This window comes from Dendropsophus ebraccatus, chromosome 10 (assembly GCF_027789765.1).
Source record: "Dendropsophus ebraccatus isolate aDenEbr1 chromosome 10, aDenEbr1.pat, whole genome shotgun sequence".
NCBI classification, from domain to species: Eukaryota; Metazoa; Chordata; class Amphibia; order Anura; family Hylidae; genus Dendropsophus; species Dendropsophus ebraccatus.
Window position 1 is genome coordinate 90,812,077 of NC_091463.1, and position 26,996 is coordinate 90,839,072.

At 47.9% G+C, this 26,996-nt stretch overlaps 1 protein-coding gene across 1 annotated transcript in view; it reads left to right on the forward strand.

The window, feature by feature from the left end:
• LOC138766335 (uncharacterized) overlaps positions 1 to 26,725 on the forward strand; it is a 51,460-nt gene extending 24,735 nt beyond the window's left edge. The window contains exons 15-22 of the mRNA XM_069943873.1: positions 1,466 to 1,549; positions 22,285 to 22,383; positions 23,384 to 23,436; positions 23,848 to 23,969; positions 24,692 to 24,741; positions 24,822 to 24,920; positions 25,209 to 25,302; positions 26,624 to 26,725. Of these exons, the coding sequence (XP_069799974.1) occupies positions 1,466 to 1,549; positions 22,285 to 22,383; positions 23,384 to 23,436; positions 23,848 to 23,969; positions 24,692 to 24,741; positions 24,822 to 24,920; positions 25,209 to 25,300 (599 nt within the window). The 3' untranslated portion in view covers positions 25,301 to 25,302; positions 26,624 to 26,725. The remainder of the gene's footprint in view (positions 1 to 1,465; positions 1,550 to 22,284; positions 22,384 to 23,383; positions 23,437 to 23,847; positions 23,970 to 24,691; positions 24,742 to 24,821; positions 24,921 to 25,208; positions 25,303 to 26,623) is intronic.
• The last annotated feature ends 271 nt before the right edge of the window (positions 26,726 to 26,996 follow it).

Sequence of the window (26,996 nt, forward strand, 5' to 3'; positions counted from 1 at the left end):
TGTTACTTAAAGGGAATGGGTCACCTAAATTTTCATTTACAGATTAGAGTCAGATACAAAAAAAAAATGTTCTTTATTTCTAATCTTTTTCTATTTTCCGAAAGTAATTTTTAGAAATTTTAGTTTTTGTACATTGTTATGGGGGTTGCCATCTTGGCTGAGCTGTTCTTAACAGCATTTAGTGACATGCTTTACAGCAACACTCATGGACATAGACCACAAAAGATAGAGTCTTTCCTCTTAAAGAGGTACTCCGGGCTGGGGTCATTTTCTGTGCACGGCCAGGGAGGGGGTGGATATAGAAGCTGCTGGTCACTTACCTCCCTGGTTACAGCATGGAGTCGCCGGATCGCGCCGACTTGTTATTCCATCGGGCTGCCGCTTCCTGGTTTGAGCAGCAGCTTGAGACATGACGTCTCAAGGCCGCTTAGCCATTTAACGGCCAAGGTGGGACTCCGCTACGACTGCTAAATGGCTGAGCTGCGTTGAAATATCACATCTCAAGCCGTGGCTCAGACCAGGAAGCGGGGGGGATTGGGTGGAGCGATCCGGGACCCAATGCTGGAACCGGGGAAGTAAGTGACAGGCGGCTTCTATATCCACCCCCTCCCCAGCTGTGCACAGAAAATGACCCCAGCCCGGAGTACCCCTTTAAGATAATTGTGAAACATTCTTTTGAAGAAGTCATTCCACAGGGAGCGGCTATTGTCTGCTCTATCTCCTGGTAGGGCAAAAGGCCCACAAGGGCCCCCTCTTTTCGGAAAGTCACAGCCCAATCCAAAATATCTAATGACAATGAAACTTCACTTTTATTATGTAACATAAAATAATAGTACGTGAGAAGAATTTTTTAAATAAAATCTCTCCTTGGGTCCCATGCCACTGCAATGTTGTACAGATAACTTTACCACAGCCTCCTCTTATCACCACAGACACAACAGGAAGTCTCAGCTTAGGTTAAGCCCCAATGGTGAGAATGAGAACTACAGGACATTCGGATTATTTTATAATATAGCTAGAAAAATGAAAAATTAGAAAAGATGTCACCAAAAATTATTTCAAAATATATTCAACATATAACACTTTTTAAGTCATTTTCTGATGCCCCTTTCCTTTTAACTAAAATTCTCATGATGCCAGGACAGGCCAAAGATTCCCAGAGCATTGACATGGTCGGCCTCAATGGCAGGTGCTATAAGTAGCGACTATAAGACTATACGTCCCAAAGATCTGTTAATCATCCATACCTTTCCTACAATACCATAGGGCCTGTGGGATCTGCAGTGACGCCATATTGTCAGTCAGATGAGCAGATATATTGATGTATATTCACTATCTCATGGAATTTTTTTTAAACTTCACTAATTATATTTTATTCTAATTATATTAGAGTTTGTGTGTACAGTCCAGCAGGCAGGATGTATGACACCATTCACCTTACCTGTCATGTCTTCTCTCTTCATAGTTTTCCGGCAGAATGAAACCACCGTCCACACAGTGAGCCCCAACTGCAAGATTATCTCTAATGAGAAAAGACAGCTTCTATACTGTATGTACCCTGTGACCTGTCCGCCTACTAGTTACAGTATAGTATATCCTTCTATGGGGCAAGAGAGCAGTATTATAGTAGTTATATTCTTGTATATAGCAGTATTATAGTAGTTATATGCTTGTATATAGGACCAGGGTCGGCGTTAGGGGGGGGCAAAGAGGGCAGTTGCCCAGGGCCCCCATCCCCCAGGGGGCCCCCTGCAGCTGCCGTGATTCCTGGGTGTCAGATTCAGGAATACATGGCAGCAGCCTGCACCAGGGCAGATGGAGCTCTGCTCTAAGCACAGGCTGACAGAGTGGCTGCTGAAGGGACACCCCCCTCCCCCGCCTCCTCCCCTGAGGTCCCCTGCACTGAGGAGCTGCTGCTGCTGCTGGAGCCCACACTCCCCCTCCCCTGAGGTTCCTTACACTGGGGGTCCTGTCCTGCTGCTGGAGCCGACACCTCCCCTCCCCAACCTTCTCCTTCCCTGAGGTCCTGTACACACCAGGCTTCCTGTCCTGCTGCAGCTGGTGTAATGTTACACTGCTGGCAGTCCGGACAACAAGAAAAAGGAGGAAGAAACCAGCAGCAGCAGCATGAGGCTCCCAGTCCGGCCCTGTCATCAGCTGCTGAATTATTAACTACCAACTACTAATGTAAGTATATGTGTATAGAGTGTATATAGTGTATGGGTGTACTGCTATATAATGTGTATGGGGGGTTGTACTGTTCTATAATGTGTATGGGGGGGGTGTATTCTTATATAATGTATAGTCAATGTGTAGGTGTGCGTGTGTGTGTACTGGAGGTTTACATATACATAGTGTTTTTAGATATATGTGAGAGTGTATATGTGGGTACTAAATAATGTCTATGGGTGTGTGTGTGTGTTTGTACTGTTATATGTGTTTGGAGGGTGTACTAATATATAATATGTATGGGTGTGTGTGTGTGTGTGTGTGTACAGTTATATCATGTTTGGGGGGTCGTACTGTTATATAATGTGTATGGGTGTGTGTGTGTACAGTTATATCATGTTTGGGGGGTCGTACTGTTATATAATGTGTATGGGTGTGTGTGTGTGTACAGTTATATCATGTATGGGGGGTCGTACTGTTATATAATGTGTATGGGTGTGTGTGTGTACAGTTATATCATGTTTGGGGGGTCGTACTGTTATATAATGTGTATGGGTGTGTGTGTGTGTACAGTTATATCATGTTTGGGGGGGTCGTACTGTTATATAATGTGTATGGGGGTGTGTGTGTACAGTTATATCATGTTTGGGGGGTCGTACTGTAATATAATGCGTATGGGGGTGTGTGTACGGTTATATCATGTGTTTGGGGGTGTACTAATATATAATGTATATTCAGTGTGTATGGTGTGTGTCTGTGTGTACTGGATATTTATGCATAATAATGTGTGTTTAAATATGTGTGAGATTGTATGTGTGAGGCCAGGTTTACACTACGTATAACACCGGCCGTTCTGTGACCCGGTCGAATCGCAGAACCGGCGGTGTTACTGAAGATCAGCCTGGATGGTACAGCAGTACAGGCCGAATGATCTTCACTTCTGGTGAATTCGGATGTAGGCGCACCTGTGTGCACCTGCATCCGAATACACCGCTGCTCACAATGGAGTGTGTGGCCAAAGCCAGACGCTCCATTGTGTGAACTGACAGCTTCTCTGTGGCCACTATTCAATGAATAGTGGACACAAAAAACGGACATGACAGTTTTTAGTGTGGCCAGATAGAACCCCGGCTTGAGTGTATACCATGTGTATGTATATATATGTACTATGTGTATACACTCCTGCCAAGATTCCATTAGTTTCAATAGAACGTGTATTTTGTATAAATCACGCCCATTGTTGCAAATTGCAACAACAGCCGTGATTGATACAAAACATACGTTGTGTGAACATAGCCTGAGACTGTGTATGTCTGTGTTCTCATGTACAAGTAAACATCACAATGCGTAGTGGATATAATACAATGTAGTGCACCTGGCTAGTAACACCTCAATATGGAGTAAATATAAAGGGCCTCAATACATAAGTATTATAAAAAGTGGTAATTATATATATATATATATATATATATATATATATATATATATAGTATAAGGTGTATTGTATTATATTCATAATATATTGAGGTATTAAAGCGGTGCTGTCATTTGTCATATCTTGTGACATGTCATTCAGAGACCTATGGGGATCACCACTTATAAGCGGGTGATGTGCGCAGTGCAAGGTCTGATTTCTAGTCTGTGAGTGAGTGAATCAGCCAGGGAGTGAAGTGCTCTACTGTGTGCTTCACCCACTTATAACTGACAATTTCAGCAGGTCTCTCAGTGACATGTCAGAGGTTTAGATCAGTGACAATACCGCTGTGCAGCGCAGCTCTTTTCTGCCCAATTTGACATTGGCTATGTAGAGAAACTGCTGCACGCCATGTGGCACAGCTGCCAAGCAAACCATCTAATGCAGGTACTAGAGGAGCAAAGCAGATCTCCTTTAGGGTACGTGCACACGTACCGACTCGCAGCGCAAATCTTGTTGCAAGTTTGGCAGTGAGGTCCGCTACGAGTTAATATCCTGCCAGGTCCTGTGCACACATACTTGCAGCGGTCTGAAAGGGGTTATCCAGTGCTACAAACACATGGCCACTTTCCCCCTACTGTTGTCTCCAGTTTGGTTGGGGTTTTGAAATTCAGTTCCATTGAAGTAAATGGAGCTTCATTGCAAACCGCACCAGAACTGGAGACAACAGTAGGGGGGAAAAGTGGCCATGTTTTCGTAGCGCTGGATAACCCCTTGAATGACTGCTGCGAGTATGTAATGCAGCCACCCCCTTAACCCCTTCCTCCATTCCCACCCAGCTCCCGCTCTCTGTATACATTACCTCTCTCCTGCACGGGGTCCCGGCATACTGCTCTCCCGCCCGGCCAATCAGTGTGTTGCCCAGCCGCAGCCACTGATTGGCTGGGCGGGAGAGCAGGACGCCGGGACCCTGTGCAGGAGAGAGGTAATGTATATACACAGCGGAGGAAGGGGTTAAGGGGGCAGCTGCATTACATACTACCGCTGCGAGAATGTGTGCACAGGACCTGGCAGGATATTAACTCATAGCAAATCTTGCTGCCAAACTCGCAGCGAGATTTCCGCTGTGAGTCAGTGTGTGCACGTACCCTTAGTGTGCATTTACATGTAGCGAGTTTGCAGTGGCTTTCATGCTGCAAGTTTCTCAGCAAATCCGCTGCAATACTCAGTATCATTATAGTCAATGGCCCGGGATTCATTCTACTACGAGAATGTAGTGAAGGCCATGTTTAACTAATTAGATGCCAGTAAAAATAATAACCAGCCCATGATTACCTGCTCATGCTTACCTGTCCGCTTTTACCTGTCCATGCTCCTGTTTGAGGAGTCTCTGGGTCCCTGCTCACTGATAGCCGCTCAACCAATCACAGGCTGCAGCAGGACAGCACATTGAGTGGCTGAGTGCAGAGACCCAGAGACTCATGGAGGAGCGTGGCGAGGGTGCGCAGGCAGGTAAGCAGTTGCTCTTTATTATTTTTACTGGCAGTTAATTAGTTAAACATGGCGGTCACTACATTCCTGCAGCAGATATTCAGAATGCAGGGCCAGAACTAAGCTATGTAAATGGATGACGAAACACTGCTTCCAATCTACAGCAAACATGGTACATTTAATTGGGGCCCCATTTTTAATTTTGCCCAGGGCCTCACTTAGCCTAAAACCGGTCCTGTATAGGAGCAGTATTATAGTAGTTATATTCCTGTATATAGGAGCAGTATTATAGTAGTTATATCCTTGTATATAGGAGCAGTATTATAGTAGTTATATTCTTGTATATAGGGAGCAGTATTATGGTAGTTATATTCTTGTATATTGGGGCAGTATTATAGTAGTTATATTCTTGTATATAGGAGCAGTATTATGGTAGTTATATTCCTGTATATAGGTGCAGTATTATGGTAGTTATATTCCTGTATATAGGTGCAGTATTATAGTAGTTATATTCTTGTATATAGGGAGCAGTATTATAGTAGTTATATTCTTGTATATAGGGAGCAGTATTATAGTAGTTATATTCTTGTATATAGGAGCAGTATTATGGTAGTTATATTCTTGTATATTGGGGCAGTATTATAGTAGTTATATTCTTGTATATAGGGAACAGTATTATAGTAGTTATATTCTTGTACATAGGAGCAGTATTATAGTAGTTATATTCTTGTACATAGGAGCAGTATTATAGTAGTTATATTCTTGTATATAGGAGCAGTATTATAGTAGTTATATTCCTGTATATAGGAGCAGTATTATAGTAGTTATATTCTTGTATATAGGAGCAGTATTATGGTAGTTATATTCTTGTATATTGGGGCAGTATTATAGTAGTTATATTCTTGTATATAGGAGCAGTATTATGGTAGTTATATTCCTGTATATAGGTGCAGTATTATGGTAGTTATATTCCTGTATATAGGTGCAGTATTATAGTAGTTATATTCTTGTATATAGGGAGCAGTATTATAGTAGTTATATTCTTGTATATAGGGAGCAGTATTATAGTAGTTATATTCTTGTATATAGGAGCAGTATTATGGTAGTTATATTCTTGTATATTGGGGCAGTATTATAGTAGTTATATTCTTGTATATAGGGAACAGTATTATAGTAGTTATATTCTTGTACATAGGAGCAGTATTATAGTAGTTATATTCTTGTACATAGGAGCAGTATTATAGTAGTTATATTCTTGTATATTGGGGCAGTATTATAGTAGTTATATTCTTGTATATACAGTAGGAGCACTAATATAGTAGTTATAGTGGAGTGGAGAAACAGGTAACCGCACTGCTCGGCATATATACTGAAAAAATGGTGATGGTGTAAGTAAGAAAAATACTTTGTTAACCGCTCAAATAAAGTAACCAAAAAACAGTGCTAGATAAATGATGGAAGCAAAATGATATGTAGAGAGGAGAGAAACATTTCCAGTAGGGATGAGCGAACTTTTGAAAAGTTCAGTTTGGTTTGATCTGGTGAACTTTCGTGAAGTTCGGATTCGTACGAACCGAACCTAAAACGAACCTTGCAATAATGGCTGAATAATAGCAGCTACAATAGTGGGAGTCTGATAGGGTATAGTTTAGTTGCAGTTGCTATTACAATGAAAAAAGTGGAAAAAATCAAAGTGCAAAAATAGTGAAAAAAAATTAGCCAAGGTGTAAGTGATTACACAGGACATAGGACACAAAGTTCCTTGGGCCCAGTAGGGTGGAAAACAGACATTTGACAGTGGAACCAGCAGCAGTAATAGTAATGTATTGGACGCAGTGTTGAGGAGGGGGAGGAGGAGGCAGTAGCACTTGATTGCAAACAGCCCAGTATGATTGGGAACAGACTATTTGAGGAGGAGGAGGCAGTACTTTATTGCACACAGGCCAGTATGATTGCGAACAGACTATTTATGGAGGAGGATGGTCAGCCTTGGAGCGGTGGCCTGGGATTCCTTGCTGATGATGTTGGTTACCACACTTTCCAGAACACGGACGTGTGGGATGATGTCCTTGTGTCACATCCGCGACCGCAGCACATACCTCTCGCCGCTTTGCTGCTGCCCCATCTCCTGCTCTGTGCCGGGGCTCCTCCTCCAGCTCCCTGTAAGCCTGAAGGGCGCGTCCCTGTCTCCTAGGGAGCGCGCGTGCCGGCTCTGCTATAACTTAAAGGGTCACTGTGTCTTTAATTGACTGCTGCTCTGCTCTGAGATTCTCCTATAAATTGCAGCCCTGCCCCACCACAGGTGTTGGAGCCTCTGCATGCTTCCTAGTGTGTTCAGTCCCAGCTACCTGTTTGTGCCTATCCAGTGTTCCTGCACATTGTTTCTGCTATCTGCGGTTCCCTGTATCCAGCTGCCTACCTGCCTGTCTGCCTGCTTGCCTACTGTTCCTGCTACACCTCGTCCGCCGTCACTAGCAGGGGCTGGCTGGCAGATTTTAGCCTGGGGGGCAAGCACACGGCACTGGCCCTTGACTGGCAGGCTAGCGGCCCATCCACCACCCTGGCCCTTACCTGGTATTACCCTCCCCAAATAAGTGCGGGAAAGGAAGATTACACATGCGCCACAGAATTATAGTATTGTGGCCAGTGTTCCCAGCCACTAAAAGCAATTGTGATATACATCTATTGGATTAAAGGGAACCTAGCTCCAGGTGCACAGCATAGTACCTTAGGATGCCTTTAAACAGAGAGATTTATCTGACCGATGTTTGAAGCCAAAGCCAGGAACAGACTATAAGCAGAGAACAGGTAATAAAGGAAAAACTGAGATTTCTCCTCTTTTCAACTCCATTCCTGGCTTTGGCTTCAAAAATCTGTCAGCTAAATCTGTCTGTGTGAATGCACCCTTAAGGTACCATGCTGTGTACCCGGTGACCCTGTTATCAGTGCTGTAATGCCCTTTTGGTTCTCTTATCATGTTAAAACCATCAGCCCTGAATCTCTGCAGCACCAGCTGTTATCAGAGGATGTACTACAACTCCCAGCATATCCTGAGGGCTGCAGACTGTAAGTAAATGCTGGGAGTTGTAGTGTTTGCAGCTGTTGTACTTGGAGGATTCCTGGTGTATTGTATACTGGAGGCTTTGTGAGAGATCAGTATACAGAGTTCTGTGGGGGATCAGTGTGTGGATGTGACCCCAGAACAGAACTAATAGGGGATAGAAGAAATATATACCGTTACTGACCAAATCCAATACACCAGTATATAAGAAACATATATTGTCACTGTGACCACAACCATTACCACCCCATACTAACTAATACCACCACACCGTAACTGAGATCCAGTATAACAAGACCAATAATACCAGTATAAAAGAAACAAATATCACAACCCCTTCACCACCACCGCCATTACTAACTAACATCCACCGTACAAATACCAGGATCATCCACATAGAAGGTTCTCATTATTAAAATGTGTCTGCTGGTTGTGATCTCATGTGTAATCAAAGATACATAATGAACTGCTAGATAGCTATTTCCTACTGGATCTATCTATCTATCTATCTATCTATCTATCCATCTCCTATCTATCTATCTATCTCCTATCTATCTATCTATCTATCTCCTATCTATCTATCTATCTATCTATCTCCTATCTATCTATCTATCTATCTATCTATCTATCTATTTATCTATCTATCTCCTATCTATCTATCTATCTATCCATTATCTATCTATCTATCTATCTCCTATCTATCTATCTATCTATCTATCTATCTATCTATCTATCTCCTATCTATCTATCTATCTATCTATCTCCTATCTATCTCCTATCTATCTATCTATCTATCTCCTATCTATCTATCTATCTCCTATCTATCTATCTATCTATCTATCTATCTCCTATCTATTATCTGTCTGTCTGTCTATCTATCTATCTATCTATCTATCTATCTATCTATCTATCTATCTATCTCCTATCTATCTATCTCCTATCTATCTATCTATCTATCTATCTCCTATCTATCTATCTCCTATCTATCTATCTATCTATCTCCTGTCTATCTCCTATCTATCTATCTATCTATCTATCTATCTATCTATCTCCTATCTATCTATCTCCTATCTATCTATCTATCTATCTATCTATCTATCTATCTATCTATCTATCTATCTATCCATTATCTATCTATCTATCTATCTATCTATCTATCTATCTATCACCTATCTATCTCCTATCTATCTCCTATCTATCTCCGGTATAAGAACACTGACAATAGAACACAGTTGTCAAACTCCGTCCCTCCAGTTGTTACAACACTACAAATCCCATCATGACTGGACAGATAAACCATGACGGGAATTGTAGTTTTGCAACATCTGGAGGGACATAGTTTGACACCCCTGATAAGTTAAAAGACCTTATAAGTTATTATAGTGCAGTTACATTCAGTGACTCACAGTAGGCGTCTTCTCTGCATGAAGAGACGTCCACTTTTCCTTTTCTTCTCCATCCGGCTCCGGCCATCATGAAGGCTTCTCTGGCCATGACTCCTCCTCTCCACGGGATCTGTCAGACAGACATTTTAGGCTTCTTGCTCCAGCAACATCCTCATCAATACATCCCTCCATATAGAATAGCCCCCGCTGCACATCTCTCCATATAGAATAGCCCACCTGTGCATCCCCCATATAGGATAGCCCCCCCCTGTGCATCCCCCCATATAGAATAGCCCCCTTGTGCAACCCCCCTCGTAGAATAGCCCCCTGTGCATCCCCCCTCATAGAATAGCCCCCTGTGCATCCCCCTTCATAGAATAGCCCCCTGTGCGTTCTCCTTTATAGAATAGCTCCCCCTGTGCATCCCCCTTATAGAATAGCCCCCCTGTGCGTTCTCCTTTATAGAATAGCTCCCCCTGTGCATCCCCCTTATAGAATAGCCCCCCTGTGCGTTCTCCTTTATAGAATAGCTCCCCCTGTGCATCCCCCTTATAGAATAGCTCCCCCTGTGCATCCCCCCCTCATAGAATAGCCCCCTGTGCATCCCCCCTCATAGAATAGCCCCCCTGTGCATCCCCCCAATATAGAATAGCCCCCCTGTGCATTCTCCCATATAGAATAGCCCCCTGTGCATCCCCCTCATAGAATAGCTCCCCCTGTGCATCCCCCCCCTCATAGAATAGCTCCCCCTGTGCATCCCCCCCTCATAGAATAGCCCCCCTGTGCATCCCCCATATAGAATAGCTCCCCCTGTGCATCCCCCTTCATAGAATAGCCCCCCTGTGCATCCCCCTTATAGAATAGCTCCCCCTGTGCATCCCCCCATATAGAATAGCCCCCCTGTGCATTCTCCCTTATAGAATAGCCCCCCTGTGCATCCCCCCTTATAGAATAGCCCCCCTGTGCATCCCCCCAATATAGAATAGCTCCCCCTGTGCATCCCCCCATATAGAATAGCCCCCCTGTGCATTCTCCCTTATAGAATAGCTCCCCCTGTGCATCCCCCCTTATAGAATAGCTCCCCCTGTGCATCCCCCCCCTCATAGAATAGCCCCCTGTGCATTCCCCCAATATAGAATAACCCCCCCTGTGCATCCTCCCATATAGAATAGCCCCCATGCACCCCCCCCCCATATAGAATAGCCCCCTGTGCATCCCCCTTCATAGAATAGCCCCCCTGTGCATTCTCCTTTATAGAATAGCTCCCCCTGTGCATCCCCCCCTCATAGAATAGCTCCCCCTGTGCATCCCCCCTCATAGAATAGCCCCCCTGTGCATCCCCCCCTCATAGAATAGCCCCCCTGTGCACCCCCCCTTATAGAATAGCTCCCCCTGTGCATCCCCCCCTCATAGAATAGCCCCCTGTGCATCCCCCCTTAATAGAATACCCCCCTGTGCATTCTCCTTTATAGAATAGCCCCCATGCACCCCCCATATAGAATAGCCTCCTTGTCCATCCCCCCTCATAGAATAGCCCCCTGTGCATCCCCCTTCATAGAATAGCCCCCCTGTGCATCCCCCCTCATAGAATAGCCCCCCTGTGCATCCCCCTTCATAGAATAGCCCCCCTGTGCATCCCCCCTCATAGAATAGCCCCCCTGTGCATCCCCCTTCATAGAATAGCCCCCCTGTGCATCCCCCCTCATAGAATAGCCCCCCTGTGCATCCCCCTTCATAGAATAGCCCCCCTGTGCATCCCCCCAATATAGAATAGCCCCCCTGTGCATCCCCCTTCATAGAATAGCCCCCCTGTGCATCCCCCCAATATAGAATAGCCCCCCTGTGCATCCCCCCTCATATAATAGCCCCCCTGTGCATCCCCCTTCATAGAATAGCCCCCCTGTGCATCCCCCTTCATAGAATAGCCCCCCTGTGCATCCCCCCAATATAGAATAGCCCCCCTGTGCATCCCCCCTCATATAATAGCCCCCCTGTGCATCCCCCTTCATAGAATAGCCCCCCTGTGCATCCCCCTTCATAGAATAGCCCCCCTGTGCATCCCCCCTCATATAATAGCCCCCCTGTGCATCCCCCTTCATAGAATAGCCCCCCTGTGCATCCCCCTTCATAGAATAGCCCCCCTGTGCATCCCCCCAATATAGAATAGCCCCCCTGTGCATCCCCCCATATAGAGTAGCCCCCCTGTGCATTCTCCCTTATAGAATAGCCCCCCTGTGCATCCCCCCTTATAGAATAGCCCCCCCCGTGCATCCCCCCAATATAGAATAGCTCCCCCTGTGCATCCCCCCATATAGAATAGCCCCCTGTGCATTCTCCCTTATAGAATAGCTCCCCCTGTGCATCCCCCCTTATAGAATAGCCCCCTGTGCATCCCCCCTCATAGAATAGCCCCCTGTGCATTCCCCCAATATAGAATAAACCCCTGTGCATCCTCCCATATAGAATAGCCCCATGCACCCCCCCCATATAGAATAGCCCCCATGCACCCCCCCATATAGAATAGCCCCCTGTGCATCCCCCTTCATAGAATAGCCCCCCTGTGCATTCTCCTTTATAGAATAACCCCCCCTTTGCATCCCCCCTTATAGAATAACTCCCCCTGTGCATCCCCCCTTATAGAATAGCCCCCTGTGCATCCCCCCCTAATAGAATACCCCCCTGTGCATTCTCCTTTATAGAATAGCCCCCCTGTGCATCCCCCCCTAATAGAATATCCCCCCTGTGCATCCCCCCTCATAGAATAGCCCCCATGCACCCCCCCATATAGAATAGCCTCCTTGTCCATCCCCCCTCATAGAATAGCCTCCTGAGCATCCCCCCTCATAGAATAGCCCCCTGTGCATCCCCCTTCATAGAATAGCCCCCCTGTGCATCCCCCCTCATAGAATAGCCCCCCTGTGCATCCCCCTTCATAGAATAGCCCCCCTGTGCATCCCCCCAATATAGAATAGCCCCCCTGCGCATCCCCCCTCATAGAATAGCCCCCCTGCGCATCCCCCTTCATAGAATAGCCCCCCCTGTGCATCCCCCCAATATAGAATAGCCCCCCTGTGCATCCCCCTTCATAGAATAGCCCCCCCTGTGCATCCCCCCAATATAGAATAGCCCCCCTGTGCATCCCCCTTCATAGAATAGCCCCCCTGTGCATCCCCCCAATATAGAATAGCCCCCCTGTGCATCCCCCCTCATAGAATAGCCCCCCTGTGCATCCCCCTTCATTGAATAGCCCCCCCTGTGCATCCCCCCAATATAGAATAGCCCCCCTGTGCATCCCCCTTCATAGAATAGCCCCCCTGTGCATCCCCCCAATATAGAATAGCCCCCCTGTGCATCCCCCCTCATAGAATAGCCCCCCTGTGCATCCCCCTTCATAGAATAGCCCCCCCTGTGCATCCCCCCAATATAGAATAGCCCCCCTGTGCATCCCCCCTTATAGAATAGCCCCCCTGTGCATCCCCCTTCATAGAATAGCCCCCCTGTGCATCCCCCCAATATAGAATAGCCCCCCTGCGCATCCCCCCTCATAGAATAGCCCCCCTGTGCATCCCCCTTCATAGAATAGCCCCCCTGTGCATCCCCCTTCATAGAATAGCCCCCCTGTGCATCCCCCCAATATAGAATAGCCCCCCTGCGCATCCCCCCAATATAGAATAGCCCCCCTGTGCATCCCCCCTCATAGAATAGCCCCCCTGTGCATCCCCCTTCATAGAATAGCCCCCCTGTGCATCCCCCCAATATAGAATAGCCCCCCTGCGCATCCCCCCAATATAGAATAGCCCCCCTGCGCATCCCCCCTCATAGAATAGCCCCCCTGTGCATCCCCCTTCATAGAATAGCCCCCCTGTGCATCCCCCCAATATAGAATAGCCCCCCTGCGCATCCCCCCTCATAGAATAGCCCCCTTGTGCACCCCCCCTCATAGAATAGCCCCCTGTGCATCCCCCCTTAATAGAATACCCCCCTGTGCATTCTCCTTTATAGAATAGCCCCCATGCACCCCCCATATAGAATAGCCTCCTTGTCCATCCCCCCTCATAGAATAGCCCCCTGTGCATCCCCCCTCATAGAATAGCCCCCCTGTGCAACCCCCCTCATAGAATAGCCCCCCTGTGCATCCCCCTTCATAGAATAGCCCCCCTGTGCATCCCCCCTCATAGAATAGCCCCCCTGTGCATCCCCCTTCATAGAATAGCCCCCCTGTGCATCCCCCCTCATAGAATAGCCCCCCTGTGCATCCCCCTTCATAGAATAGCCCCCCTGTGCATCCCCCCAATATAGAATAGCCCCCCTGTGCATCCCCCCCTCATATAATAGCCCCCCTGTGCATCCCCCTTCATAGAATAGCCCCCCTGTGCATCCCCCTTCATAGAATAGCCCCCCTGTGCATCCCCCCAATATAGAATAGCCCCCCTGTGCATCCCCCCATATAGAGTAGCCCCCCTGTGCATTCTCCCTTATAGAATAGCCCCCCTGTGCATCCCCCCTTATAGAATAGCCCCCCCGTGCATCCCCCCAATATAGAATAGCTCCCCCTGTGCATCCCCCCATATAGAATAGCCCCCTGTGCATTCTCCCTTATAGAATAGCTCCCCCTGTGCATCCCCCCTTATAGAATAGCCCCCTGTGCATCCCCCCTCATAGAATAGCCCCCTGTGCATTCCCCCAATATAGAATAAACCCCTGTGCATCCTCCCATATAGAATAGCCCCATGCACCCCCCCATATAGAATAGCCCCCATGCACCCCCCCATATAGAATAGCCCCCTGTGCATCCCCCTTCATAGAATAGCCCCCCTGTGCATTCTCCTTTATAGAATAACCCCCCCTTTGCATCCCCCCTTATAGAATAACTCCCCCTGTGCATCCCCCCTTATAGAATAGCCCCCTGTGCATCCCCCCCTAATAGAATACCCCCCTGTGCATTCTCCTTTATAGAATAGCCCCCCTGTGCATCCCCCCCTAATAGAATATCCCCCCTGTGCATCCCCCCTCATAGAATAGCCCCCATGCACCCCCCCATATAGAATAGCCTCCTTGTCCATCCCCCCTCATAGAATAGCCTCCTGAGCATCCCCCCTCATAGAATAGCCCCCTGTGCATCCCCCTTCATAGAATAGCCCCCCTGTGCATCCCCCCTCATCGAATAGCCCCCCTGTGCATCCCCCTTCATAGAATAGCCCCCCTGTGCATCCCCCCAATATAGAATAGCCCCCCTGCGCATCCCCCCTCATAGAATAGCCCCCCTGCGCATCCCCCTTCATAGAATAGCCCCCCCTGTGCATCCCCCCAATATAGAATAGCCCCCCTGTGCATCCCCCTTCATAGAATAGCCCCCCCTGTGCATCCCCCCAATATAGAATAGCCCCCCTGTGCATCCCCCTTCATAGAATAGCCCCCCTGTGCATCCCCCCAATATAGAATAGCCCCCCTGTGCATCCCCCCTCATAGAATAGCCCCCCTGTGCATCCCCCTTCATTGAATAGCCCCCCCTGTGCATCCCCCCAATATAGAATAGCCCCCCTGTGCATCCCCCTTCATAGAATAGCCCCCCTGTGCATCCCCCCAATATAGAATAGCCCCCCTGTGCATCCCCCCTCATAGAATAGCCCCCCTGTGCATCCCCCTTCATAGAATAGCCCCCCCTGTGCATCCCCCCAATATAGAATAGCCCCCCTGTGCATCCCCCCTCATAGAATAGCCCCCCTGTGCATCCCCCTTCATAGAATAGCCCCCCTGTGCATCCCCCTTCATAGAATAGCCCCCCCTGTGCATCCCCCCAATATAGAATAGCCCCCCTGTGCATCCCCCTTCATAGAATAGCCCCCCTGTGCATCCCCCCTATATAGAATAGCCCCCCTGTGCATCCCCCCTCATAGAATAGCCCCCCTGTGCATCCCCCTTCATTGAATAGCCCCCCCTGTGCATCCCCCCAATATAGAATAGCCCCCCTGTGCATCCCCCTTCATAGAATAGCCCCCCTGTGCATCCCCCCAATATAGAATAGCCCCCCTGTGCATCCCCCCTCATAGAATAGCCCCCCTGTGCATCCCCCTTCATAGAATAGCCCCCCCTGTGCATCCCCCCAATATAGAATAGCCCCCCTGTGCATCCCCCCTCATAGAATAGCCCCCCTGTGCATCCCCCTTCATAGAATAGCCCCCCTGTGCATCCCCCCAATATATAATAGCCCCCCTGCGCATCCCCCCTCATAGAATAGCCCCCCTGTGCATCCCCCTTCATAGAATAGCCCCCCTGTGCATCCCCCTTCATAGAATAGCCCCCCTGTGCATCCCCCCAATATAGAATAGCCCCCCTGCGCATCCCCCCAATATAGAATAGCCCCCCTGTGCATCCCCCCTCATAGAATAGCCCCCCTGTGCATCCCCCTTCATAGAATAGCCCCCCTGTGCATCCCCCCAATATAGAATAGCCCCCCTGCGCATCCCCCCAATATAGAATAGCCCCCCTGCGCATCCCCCCTCATAGAATAGCCCCCCTGTGCATCCCCCTTCATAGAATAGCCCCCCTGTGCATCCCCCCAATATAGAATAGCCCCCCTGCGCATCCCCCCTCATAGAATAGCCCCCCTGTGCATCCCCCTTCATAGAATAGCCCCCCTGTGCATCCCCCCAATATAGAATAGCCCCCCTGCGCATCCCCCCTCATAGAATAGCCCCCCTGTGCATCCCCCTTCATAGAATAGCCCCCCTGTGCATCCCCCTTCATAGAATAGCCCCCCTGTGCATCCCCCCAATATAGAATAGCCCCCCTGCGCATCCCCCCAATATAGAATAGCCCCCCTGTGCATCCCCCCTCATAGAATAGCCCCCCTGTGCATCCCCCTTCATAGAATAGCCCCCCTGTGCATCCCCCCAATATAGAATAGCCCCCCTGCGCATCCCCCCAATATAGAATAGCCCCCCTGCGCATCCCCCCTCATAGAATAGCCCCCCTGTGCATCCCCCTTCATAGAATAGCCCCCCTGTGCATCCCCCCAATATAGAATAGCCCCCCTGCGCATCCCCCCAATATAGAATAGCCCCCCTGCGCATCCCCCCTCATAGAATAGCCCCCCTGTGCATCCCCCTTCATAGAATAGCCCCCCTGTGCATCCCCCCAATATAGAATAGCCCCCCTGCGCATCCCCCCTCATAGAATAGCCCCCTTGTGCACCCCCCCTCATAGAATAGCCCCCCCCCCCCCCCCCCCCCCGGTGTGGCCACATGTTAATGGGTTTAAAAAAAACGAAAAACAACTCACCTCTCCTCGGGCCGGATCTTCAGTGTGCAGCAGCTTCTCCCTGCTGCTGCAGCGCGGCGGCTCCTCTCCTCTCCCTTTCCTATCAGGTCCTCAGCGGCGCGTCAGGGAAGTGACGTCACCGCTGGGGACCTGATGTAGGTGCCTGCAGACGTGCCTGCGTACAGCACGTCTGCGGCTCCTGGGGGATCAGGAGGCCGGAAGAGACTGGGGGAATAGCGCGGCGGCCGGCCGCGCTATTCTTTCAGTCTCAACTACTGTAGAGAGTCGGCCGCGCGTCGCGGCCCACTCATTGGTGGGGAAGACCGGCCCGGGGGGCACATGCCCTCCTGCCCCCCGGCCCAGCCCGCCCCTGGTCACTAGCAAGCAAAGCCAGGGGTAGCGACCTGGGGGTCGCCTGCCGCAGCAAGTCCATTCCGCCTTGCGGCGGGCTCTGGTGAAAACCAGCGGCCCCTTAGACTCCGCTCCCTGGTGCAGCTTACGCCATCGCTAGTGACGGTCCAGTGGATCCACGACTCCAGTCGTTACAGTAGGCTCCAACAATGAATCCCAGCGAGGTGCCTGACATCTGTGACATCGCCAGAGTGGTCGCCCAGCAGGCTCAGCAGATTCAGCAGCAGTCCCAGCAGATCCAACAGCTGACTGCCGCCTTACAGCAGCGCACCGCAGCTCAACGGTCGCCTCCAGCATCACCGCCTTCTACGCCTGTGCCGTCTCCTCTTGGGCTGAATCTACGGCTTGCACTTCCATCCAAATATGGTGGAGATCCCAAGACGTGCAGAGGATTCATCACCCAGTGCGCTATGCATATTGAGCTTCCCTCCAACCAGTTCACCACTGAGCGCTCCAAAGTGGCGTTTGTCATCAGCCTCTTGGAGGGGAAGGCCCTGGCCTGGGCTACACCACTGTGGGACCGAGACGACCCAGCTACTGCCAACCTCTGGGCCTTTCTGGCGGAGTTTCGCTGTGTTTTTGAGGAGCCAGCCCGAGCTTCGTCAGCAGAGACCGCTCTCCTTAACCTGCGACAGGGGAACTCCTCTGTTGGCGAGTACGCCATCCTGTTCCGCGCGTTGGCGGCAGAACTTGACTGGAATGAGGCTGCCCTGGTTGCCACCTTCAAGAAGGGTCTGTCCAGTCGGGTGAAGGATGTGCTCTCTGCCCGAGATCTTCCGACCTCTCTGAACGACCTCATCCTTCTGGCTACCCGGATTGATGTCCGGTTCTCCGAGAGATAGGAGGAGGTCCGGCCAGAGCGACGACAAAGCCTCCCTCGTCGCACCTTCCGGCTGGCACCGGCCTTCCAGAACCCAATTACCTCTGCACCCCAGCCTACTTCTAAGGAGCCCATGCAGGTGGAACAAGCTCGTCTGACCCCTGAGGAAAGAACTCGCCGTCGGGAGCTGAACCTCTGCCTTTACTGCGGTGCCTCTGACCATTTCCGTCTGAACTGTCCTCAGCGTCCACAGCGTTCGGAGAATGCCCACACCTAGGTCCAGTAGGAGAGGCCTCCCTAGGTGTGAATGCTTCCTCTCCAAAATTGTCCATGCCAGTTTCCATTTTGGCTCCTTCTGGGGAGAGCTATCAGTCCACTGCTTTCCTTGACTCGAGGTCTGCTGGCAGTTTCATAGCGGCAACGTTGGTCCAGAAATGGCAGCTACCTGTGGTCCGGCTTGCAAGATCTCTGATCTATGATGTTTTTCGCTTCCAGACTGCTCCACTAATCCTCCAGGTGGGCGCTCTGCATCGGGAGAAGATCACTCTCTACGTCTTGCCCCGTTCCTTTTCAGCCATCCTGCTGGGTCTCCCTTGGCTGCAAGTGCACTCTCCCAATTTAAACTGGAAGACCGGGGAGATTCTACGTTGGGGTCCGGACTGCTCGAATCGGTGTCTGAAGACTCCTCAGCTCAGGTGTTCTATGTCTCCACCGGACTCTGTCAAGCCACTATCTGGTCTCCCAGCAGAATATCATGACCTGACAGATGTGTTTTCTGCAAAAGAGGCTGACACTCTACCTCACCTACCATATGATTGTCCCATTGACCTCCTTCCCGGGACCTCTCCCCCTTGTGGTAGAGTGTATCCTCTCTCTGTTCCAGAGACTGAGGCCATGTCCTCCTACATTAAGGAGAATTTACAGAAGGGCTTTATCCGCAAGTCCACGTCTCCTGCCGGCGCAGGATTCTTCTTCGTCCAGAAGAAGGACGGTTCTCTCCGTCCATGTATCGATTACCGAGGCCTTAATAAGGTGACGGTGAAGAACTGGTATCCCCTTCCACTCATCTCCAAGTTATTTGACCGTCTATGTGGAGCTCGGGTCTTTACCAAATTGGATCTAAGAGGAGCCTACAACTTGATCAGAATCCGTGAGGGGGACGAGTGGAAGACCGCTTTAAACACCAGGGATGGGCACTACGAGTATCTGCTCAAAAATCAACCGGAGACAGCACTTCAGGGTGAAAAAACGTGATGCTTTTATTCACATCCTACTTCCCCAACGTTTCGGCTGGTTCTCAGCCTTTCTCAAGCGCTTGAGAAAGCATCACGTTTTTTTCACCCTGAAGTGCTGTCTCCGGTTGATTTTTGAGCAGTTGCATTTGGACGGAGGGGTCCTGTCTTGTGAGACGAGCACTCTATATCTACTGTTTCTACCTAGGACTTTGGCCTGTGCTGTTTCCTTGAACTGTTATTACTACGAGTATCTGGTCATGGCCTTAGGCCTTTGTAATGCCCCCACGGCCTTCCAGGAGTTTGTCAAAGATATCTTCCGTGACCTCCTCTACATCTGTGTCATCGTGTACTTGGATGATATTCTCATCTATTCCCCTGATCTGCAGACTCATGTGGCTCAAGTACGCCAAGTGCTACGTCGACTTAGGGCTAACTGCCTGTATGCCAAATTGGAGAAGTGCGTGTTCCACCAGCCCAGCCTTCCCTTTCTTGGATACATAGTCTCCGATCGTGGATTGCAGATGGACCCTGCGAAGCTCTAATCAGTGCTTCAGTGGCCACATCCCCTTGGACTCAACGATTTAACGATTTTTGGGCTTTGCCAATTATTATCGGCAGTTTATTCCGCATTTTTCCACCCTGGTAGCGCCCATTGTGGCTCTTACAAAGAAAGGAGCAGACCCTAAGCGATGGCCTACTGAGGCTGAACAAGCCTTCACCAGTCTGAAGTCAGCCTTTGCTTCTGCTCCGGTTCTGTCCCGTCCAGATCCCACCAGGCCTTTTTCATTGAAAGTCAATTCTTCTTCTGTAGGTGCTGGAGCTGTTCTCACACAAAGGGACTCTTCGGACAGGGCCAGGACCTGTGGATTTTTCTCTAAGACCTTTTCCCCGGCTGAGAGAAACTACACCATAGGGGACCGTAAGCTATTGGCGATTAAGTTGGCCCTAGAAGAGTGGCACCATCTTCTAGAGGGAGCAAGACATCCATTCAACATCTTCAAGGATCACAAAAATCTTCTCTACCTCCAGTCGGCCCAGCGACTTAATCCCAGGCAGGCTCCATGGTCACTCTTCTTCTCCCGGTTCAATTTTGTCATCCACTTCCGTCCTGCAGAGAAAAACATGAAGGCCAACGCCCTCTCTCGAGCGTCCGACGTCCTGGGACAAGTGGAGATCATACCTCCTGACCGCCTAATGCCGGTCGCCACCTCAGTCCTTCGGAATGTTCCTCCCGGAAAGACCTTCGTGCCTGCGGAACTCCGTAAGAGAATCCTGAAATGGGGACATTCTTCCTTGGTTGCCGGGCATCCAGGGGTCCACAAGACTAAGCTATTGATCTCTCGTCTCTACTGGTGGCCAAATTTATCTAAAGACGTCAGAGATTTTGTGGCTTCCTGCACCACCTGTGCCAGAAATAAGTCCTCTCGTTTAAGACCAGCCGGTTTGCTGCTCCCCTTGCCAGTACCAGATCGCCCCTTGACCCACATTGGCATGGACTTCATCACCGATCTGCCCCCTTCTGCAGGGAACACAGCCATTTGGGTGGTTACAGATCCCTTTTCTAAAATGTCTCACTTTGTGGCTCTTCCTGGTCTGCCGTCCGCTCCTCATCTGGCCAATTTGTTTTTCCAGCATATCTTCCGTTTGCATGGACTACCTCAGCATATCGTCTGTGATAGAGGGTCACAATTTATCTCCAAATTTTGACATGCTCTCTGCTCCCAGCTCCAGGTGAAGTTAGACTTTTCCTCGGCTTACCATCCCCAGACCAAAGGGCAAGTTGAGAGAGTAACTTTCGCTCCTGTTGACAAGTTTTGGCTTTCCGCCAGATATATACGCCTCAAGATCCCCAGTTACAAGTTGGGCCCACGCTTCCTAGGACAATTCGTGGTGTTGAGACGCGTTAATCCGGTCACCTACAAGCTTCGCCTGCCTCCCACCATGCGGATTCCCAACTCTTTCCACGTCTCTCTCCTGAAGCCGGTGGTCCTTAACCGTTTCTCCCAGAAGACCATCTCTATTCCTCCGCAAACAGCATCTTCTGACATCTACACTGTTAAGGACATCCTGGCAATGAAGACTGTTAGAGGAAGACGCTTCTTTTTGGTTGACTGGAGAGGTTTTGGCCCAGAGGAGAGATCCTGGGAACCTGAAACCAACATCTTAGATCGGGATCTCATTAAGAACTTCCTGCAGGCAAGAAAGCGGGGGAGGCCAAAGGGGGGGGGGGGTACTGTCACATCCGCGGCCGCGGCACATACCTCTCGCCGCGCCGCTGCTGCCCCATCTCCTCCTCCAGCTCCCTGTCAGCTCGAAGGGCGCGTCCCTGTCTCCTAGGGAGCGCGCGCGCCGGCTCTGCTATAACTTAAAGGGTCACTGTGCCTTTAATTGACTGCTGCTTTGCTCTGAGATTCTCCTATAAATTGCAGCCTCACAAAATGGAGGACAACCTGAGAGCGCCGGGCTTGACATCATTGGTAAGACCCCGGGGCAGGTTGGACTGCAGTCAAAGTGGTGGATGGTTGCAAGCTGGTGGAGGCAGAACTCGCCCCCTAAAGCACCAGGGAGGTGACAGTGGCAAGAATGGGCTAACTTTATGGTGATCTTCTGGGGGAATGTTGACCAATGGGCAGTAACAGACATGTACTGCCCTTGCCCATAATTAAATGACCAGACATCAGCACTGGGGAGTCGCCAACATTTTTCAACTGTGCAGTGATGGGACAGCCGATGGGACTTTCTTTTTGGACTTTTTTGGTTTCTGGGACAGTGATGGGACTTTCTTTGCTTCTGCGACAATGATGGGACTTCGTTTTTTGGACTTTTTTTGTTTCTCAGCCAGTGATGGTTTTTTGTTTTTTTTTTGAAAAAAAAAAACACAAAAGTTTGGCTAACCCCTATTTTAATCTAAACTTCAGTAGTTAAAATCCAAAGCAAGATGAAAAAAATACTAAAAAGTTTTTCATACAAGCCTCCTAGGGATAAACTGACACGTTTCACTTTATTTTCTCCTATTTCTATGTACACTTCAATTCCAGGTCGTGAAAACCAAGTGCCTACTCTCAGTGAACTGATTCAGTTTGTAAAGTTCTCGACTTGCCGGGACCTCAACAAGATTTTGATTCACTCATCCTTAGGTGAGTATTAGACTCCTGTATTTATCCTGGGGGTCAGAAAGATAAAAAGTCCAACATTTGCACTATTACATGTAGCTATGTACAATCCATCACTTAAAGGGAATCTGCAGCTCCGCACTCCTACCACTGGTGCTGACAGTGTACTGTTGTCTGCAGTCCCCTAGTGAGCATAGTACCTTTAGGTAATTTGTCTGTGCAGTACATTATGCACAATCTCAGGTCTCATACTGTAATGAAGAGTCAAAGAGGAGTTGAGGCTCGGCGTTTATGCTACACTCTAGTACACCTCCCCACTGCTTCCTTCTCCCTCTCCTTCATAAATAATCTCTACTGCCAAGCCTCCTGCTTGCTTAGCTGTCAGTCAGTATCTGCCAACAGAGTACTGATCTACAATCAGAGACACTGGCTGATAGCTGAGCGAGGAGGAGTCCGGGCAGCATTGATTATTCATGAAAGAGGGAGAAGGAAGGAGTGGTGAGACGTGCCAGAGTGCATCACAAATGCTGAGCCACAACTCCTCTTTGACACTTCATTACAGTAGGAAACGTAATCCAATGCACAGACAAATTGCCAAGGTACCTTGCTCACTAGGGCGCTGCAGACTACAGCACAGTCACCACGTCAGGTAGAGCACAAGTGCTGACAGATTCCCTTTAGTTCTGGCCAGTAGCAGATTATAAAAGGTCCTTTTCGGGAGGTAGCCCGGGGACCTGAGCTCCAGGGGGGCCCACGGCCACCAAAAAATACTTTCAATGTTGTGTTGTCCAGGCTACAGTTCTGGCATGATTTGCAAAAATTCACTGCTTTTTTACCACAATTTTGCACAAATCAGGGCACCATGACATTATCTATCCTGTACTATAAGCACCACGCTAGTGCTGCCATAGTTACAGTGGGATGGGGGGCCCAGGCTTGGTGAACAGCCCGGGGCCTAGAGTAAAGTTAATCTGCCCCTGGGTCCGGCACATAAGCAGATTTTATAAGTTGTTTTATTTTTCAGCGACTTCCTGCTCTGAGATCCCCGCTGAAATCAGTATCCTAGATGTGGAGAAGGTAAAGTTAACACAATGTTACATAGTCCAAGGCATGTCGAAATCTCTTTTTGCAGTCACTACGGACAGTCCCCTTATTTTTAGCACAGGAAACATTTGCCCTGTAGCTCCTATTGTCAGACAGGTTTAAATAAAAAAAAATAAAAAATAAAAAAAACTTCCATGTTATGTTAAGTAGAAAGTTTTCCTTAAAACTACAGATCAGGTATAAGCCACGACCACACTACTTTTTTTGTCCATTTGATGGACTTTTTTTTAGCCAAAATAATGGACTTTACTTCAAATTAACAGATATTGTTTAGTAATAACGTCAGTTTTTTTGGTCTCAAAATGACCAACATAAAAAAAATGGCCGTGGAACGACCAAAAAAAGAGGTTTTGTGGTCATGTGGTGCATTATATTTCCCATCAGATTGCCGGTACATGGAACCTCGCTGCTGTTGCCACCAATATTACTGAGAGTAATAAGAGGTTTCCACACTGGATACGATTTACTGTGAAGAATGGAGAGGTGACACTCACAGAGGGCACCTGGTAAGAGACACAATCTTGGTTTGCAACAGTAATGTATCTGATTTAGAAGAGGACAACTCATGGTGGAGCCAAGGCTGAACATCCTTTTGCAAACTTTTAGTCACAATTTATTACAGGTATGTCTATGCCATGTCCTAGAAACCAAATGTTTCCAGGTGGTGGCACCATATCTCATGGTGTTGCCACTCTTGTGGGGACAGGTAAAGTCCTGAACCACTAAGATGGTCTCATTTTGGTATCAATAGGGTGCTGCCTTAATAGCAGTCACTAAAGGACACCTCCCTGACACCATCATAGCTATAGTGGTCCACCAACGTCTTGTCCATTATGAAGATCTACTAATATAACATATGTAATTCTAATACATACTGTACCTGACACAGTCACCCACAAAGGACATGTTAAAGGGGTACTCTGGCATGAGAAAACTTATGATATCATGCTGCAGTTATATTGGGCGAGGAAGCTGTTTTACTGCCGAAATGAGTCCATCTCGGAAGTGGTGGCAGGATCATTCAGCGGAGGACATTGAGGGAGCATGGTGAGGGAAGAATAGCTTTTATGTTATATTCTGTATAACAGCAGCTATAAATACAGTTTCTTATGCCGGAGTACCCTTCAAATTAAGATTTTATGCAATTTACTGAGAAGCTGAAATAATTTGAATTGTTTTCTAAAGATTTTAAATAGGACAAATTACATCTATTGTGATATCATTGCAGGACGGGTACAGTCAAGAAGATAGGAAATAATCGACTTCAATATACCAAAGGTAAGGACCATCTCACAGAACATCTCCCGAGATCATTGCATATACTGTTCCTGCCTCACAAATTGTTGGGTATTTCCCAGATGATGGACAAGTAAAGGAAATGAAATTTCACGAATCTCTGGGAGACTCCCTTCTGATCTCTTCTGAAGTTGGCGGAAAGACCTCCTTGGCTCTCCTCTGTAAGTGTCTGCATCAAAATAAACTACCGAAGGATGATTTTTGGTTATCTAATAACTTGTTTCAGAGTATAGAAATGGCACTTTTTTACCTTGTTCATTACATTTTTTTTCCTTTTAATTTTACAATGCGTGAACACGACCGTTTCGTTTACCTTAATTAATGAAAATACATAACGCAGTATTCTTGATGTACTAGACCTAGGATTAGATATCTGTCCTCTCTGTACCTCCACCACTGAGTATGTTGCTTTGTCTTCTATTGATTTTTTTCTATCACATCTATTTCAGCAAAATCCAACCATGCCAGCCCCAAAGCTCTCCTAAAGTTTAGACACCTTGCAGCCTGTACGTTTACCCCTGTGGTATTCTTAGAGGACTAGAGGTAAGAACTGGCTGGGCGGTGGTGCCACTTCAGTGGTATTCTCCAAGATTAAAGGAAATCCCCTATTCACAGGATATAGGATGGTGTAGCAGTGTATTTGCTTGATCATTGCTCCATTTACTGTCTGCAGGATGTATTGACATTGCTGAGCACTGAACCTAACAATACTGACACTTATTCCCTTGATTAGCAATTGACCTTGATCCTCATGATTGGTGGGGCAGCAGTCAGCAGTCAGAGTTATCAGCTATTATGTACTGTAGATGAGGGTTGAAGTTGACCTTGATAACTACTGGTTATCAGTAGTAGAGCTTTAGTACTGCATTGATCTAGTACTGCATTTATTAATTTGTACTCGACTAGTTCCAGAAGGTTTACAGGAGTTATGCAGCATTAGAAAAACATGGCTACTTTTTTTTAAAGACAGCACCACTCTTTTCTCCAGTTCAGATGTGGTTTGCAAGTAAATGTGTAATCAGTAAACGACGTATTGTTTAAATAATGTTTTATGTTAAAGTAATTTTTAAAGAATTTTTGGTGACTTTTTTTCAAATTTTTTATTTTTCTATCTAGATGATAAAATTATCCTAAATTCTTGCAGTTTTCATTCTCACCACTGGAACTAAAACTAATCTGAGACTTCCTGTTATGCCTGTGGGGATAAGATGAGGGTGCTGTAAAGTGAGCTTTACAGCATTGCAGCATCATCTGACACCTGTAGAGGAGAGAATAGCAGTTCACTGTGAAATGACCTCTTCATGGGTTACAGAGCGTGCTCAGTAATGTTTCACTTTGATCTTAAGGGGACAGAGTCTGTCTATTGTAGACTCTATGTCCATGAGTCTTGCTGTAAAGCATGTCACTAAATGCTGTTAGGGACAGATTGGATAACATGGCAACCCCCATAGCAATGTACAAAAAGTAAAATGAAACAAAATACAGTTAGAAAATTGAAACAGTTTGAACAATTTATAGTATCTGACTCTAATTAGTACAAGAAAATTTAGATGACACATTCCCTTTACGCTTCATTCACTTTAATGGAACTCAGATGCAAAAGCCCATCCAAACTGGAGACAAGAGTGGCACTGTCTCTGGAAAAAAAGGGGGCATGTATTTCTAACATTGGATAACCCCTTTAACTGTTGTATGGACTAAAGTCTTTTAGTTTTAGAGAAAAACTTTGTGGGATGTAGAATACTGGGCCCTTCCCAAGGCACAACAGCAATTAACCAATGAACCCCTCACTACCCCCAGACCACCAGGGATTGGGAAATGGATGAAAGAGAATTTACATTGGTCTTTTTGTATTTGGTTCTAGATAAAATATCTTCAAGCATAAAGTTGCAAGAGGCGTTTTGACACCTGCTGTGCCCTACAAGGATCTTAGTGATGGTGGTAGAATAAAGATAATTTCTGAGTATCCGGACTGGACTATTATTTGTATAAAAACATGAACAAAATTAATGGAAGTGACCACATATAGCTGAGAATATAAAGCTCTTCTGGCTCGGCCTTTGGTTGCATACACTTACAATGCAGGCAAATGCTGAGCCGGTAGAAATCTGTCTCCTGTGTACGCCCTAACGGATAGCCCGCTGGCAAGATTTTTGTGGCGTATCCTGCCTAAATGATAGGTACCCTTTAAACTAATATCAGCGGTAGCGCCCTCTGCTGTTCCTTGTTCTGCTGAT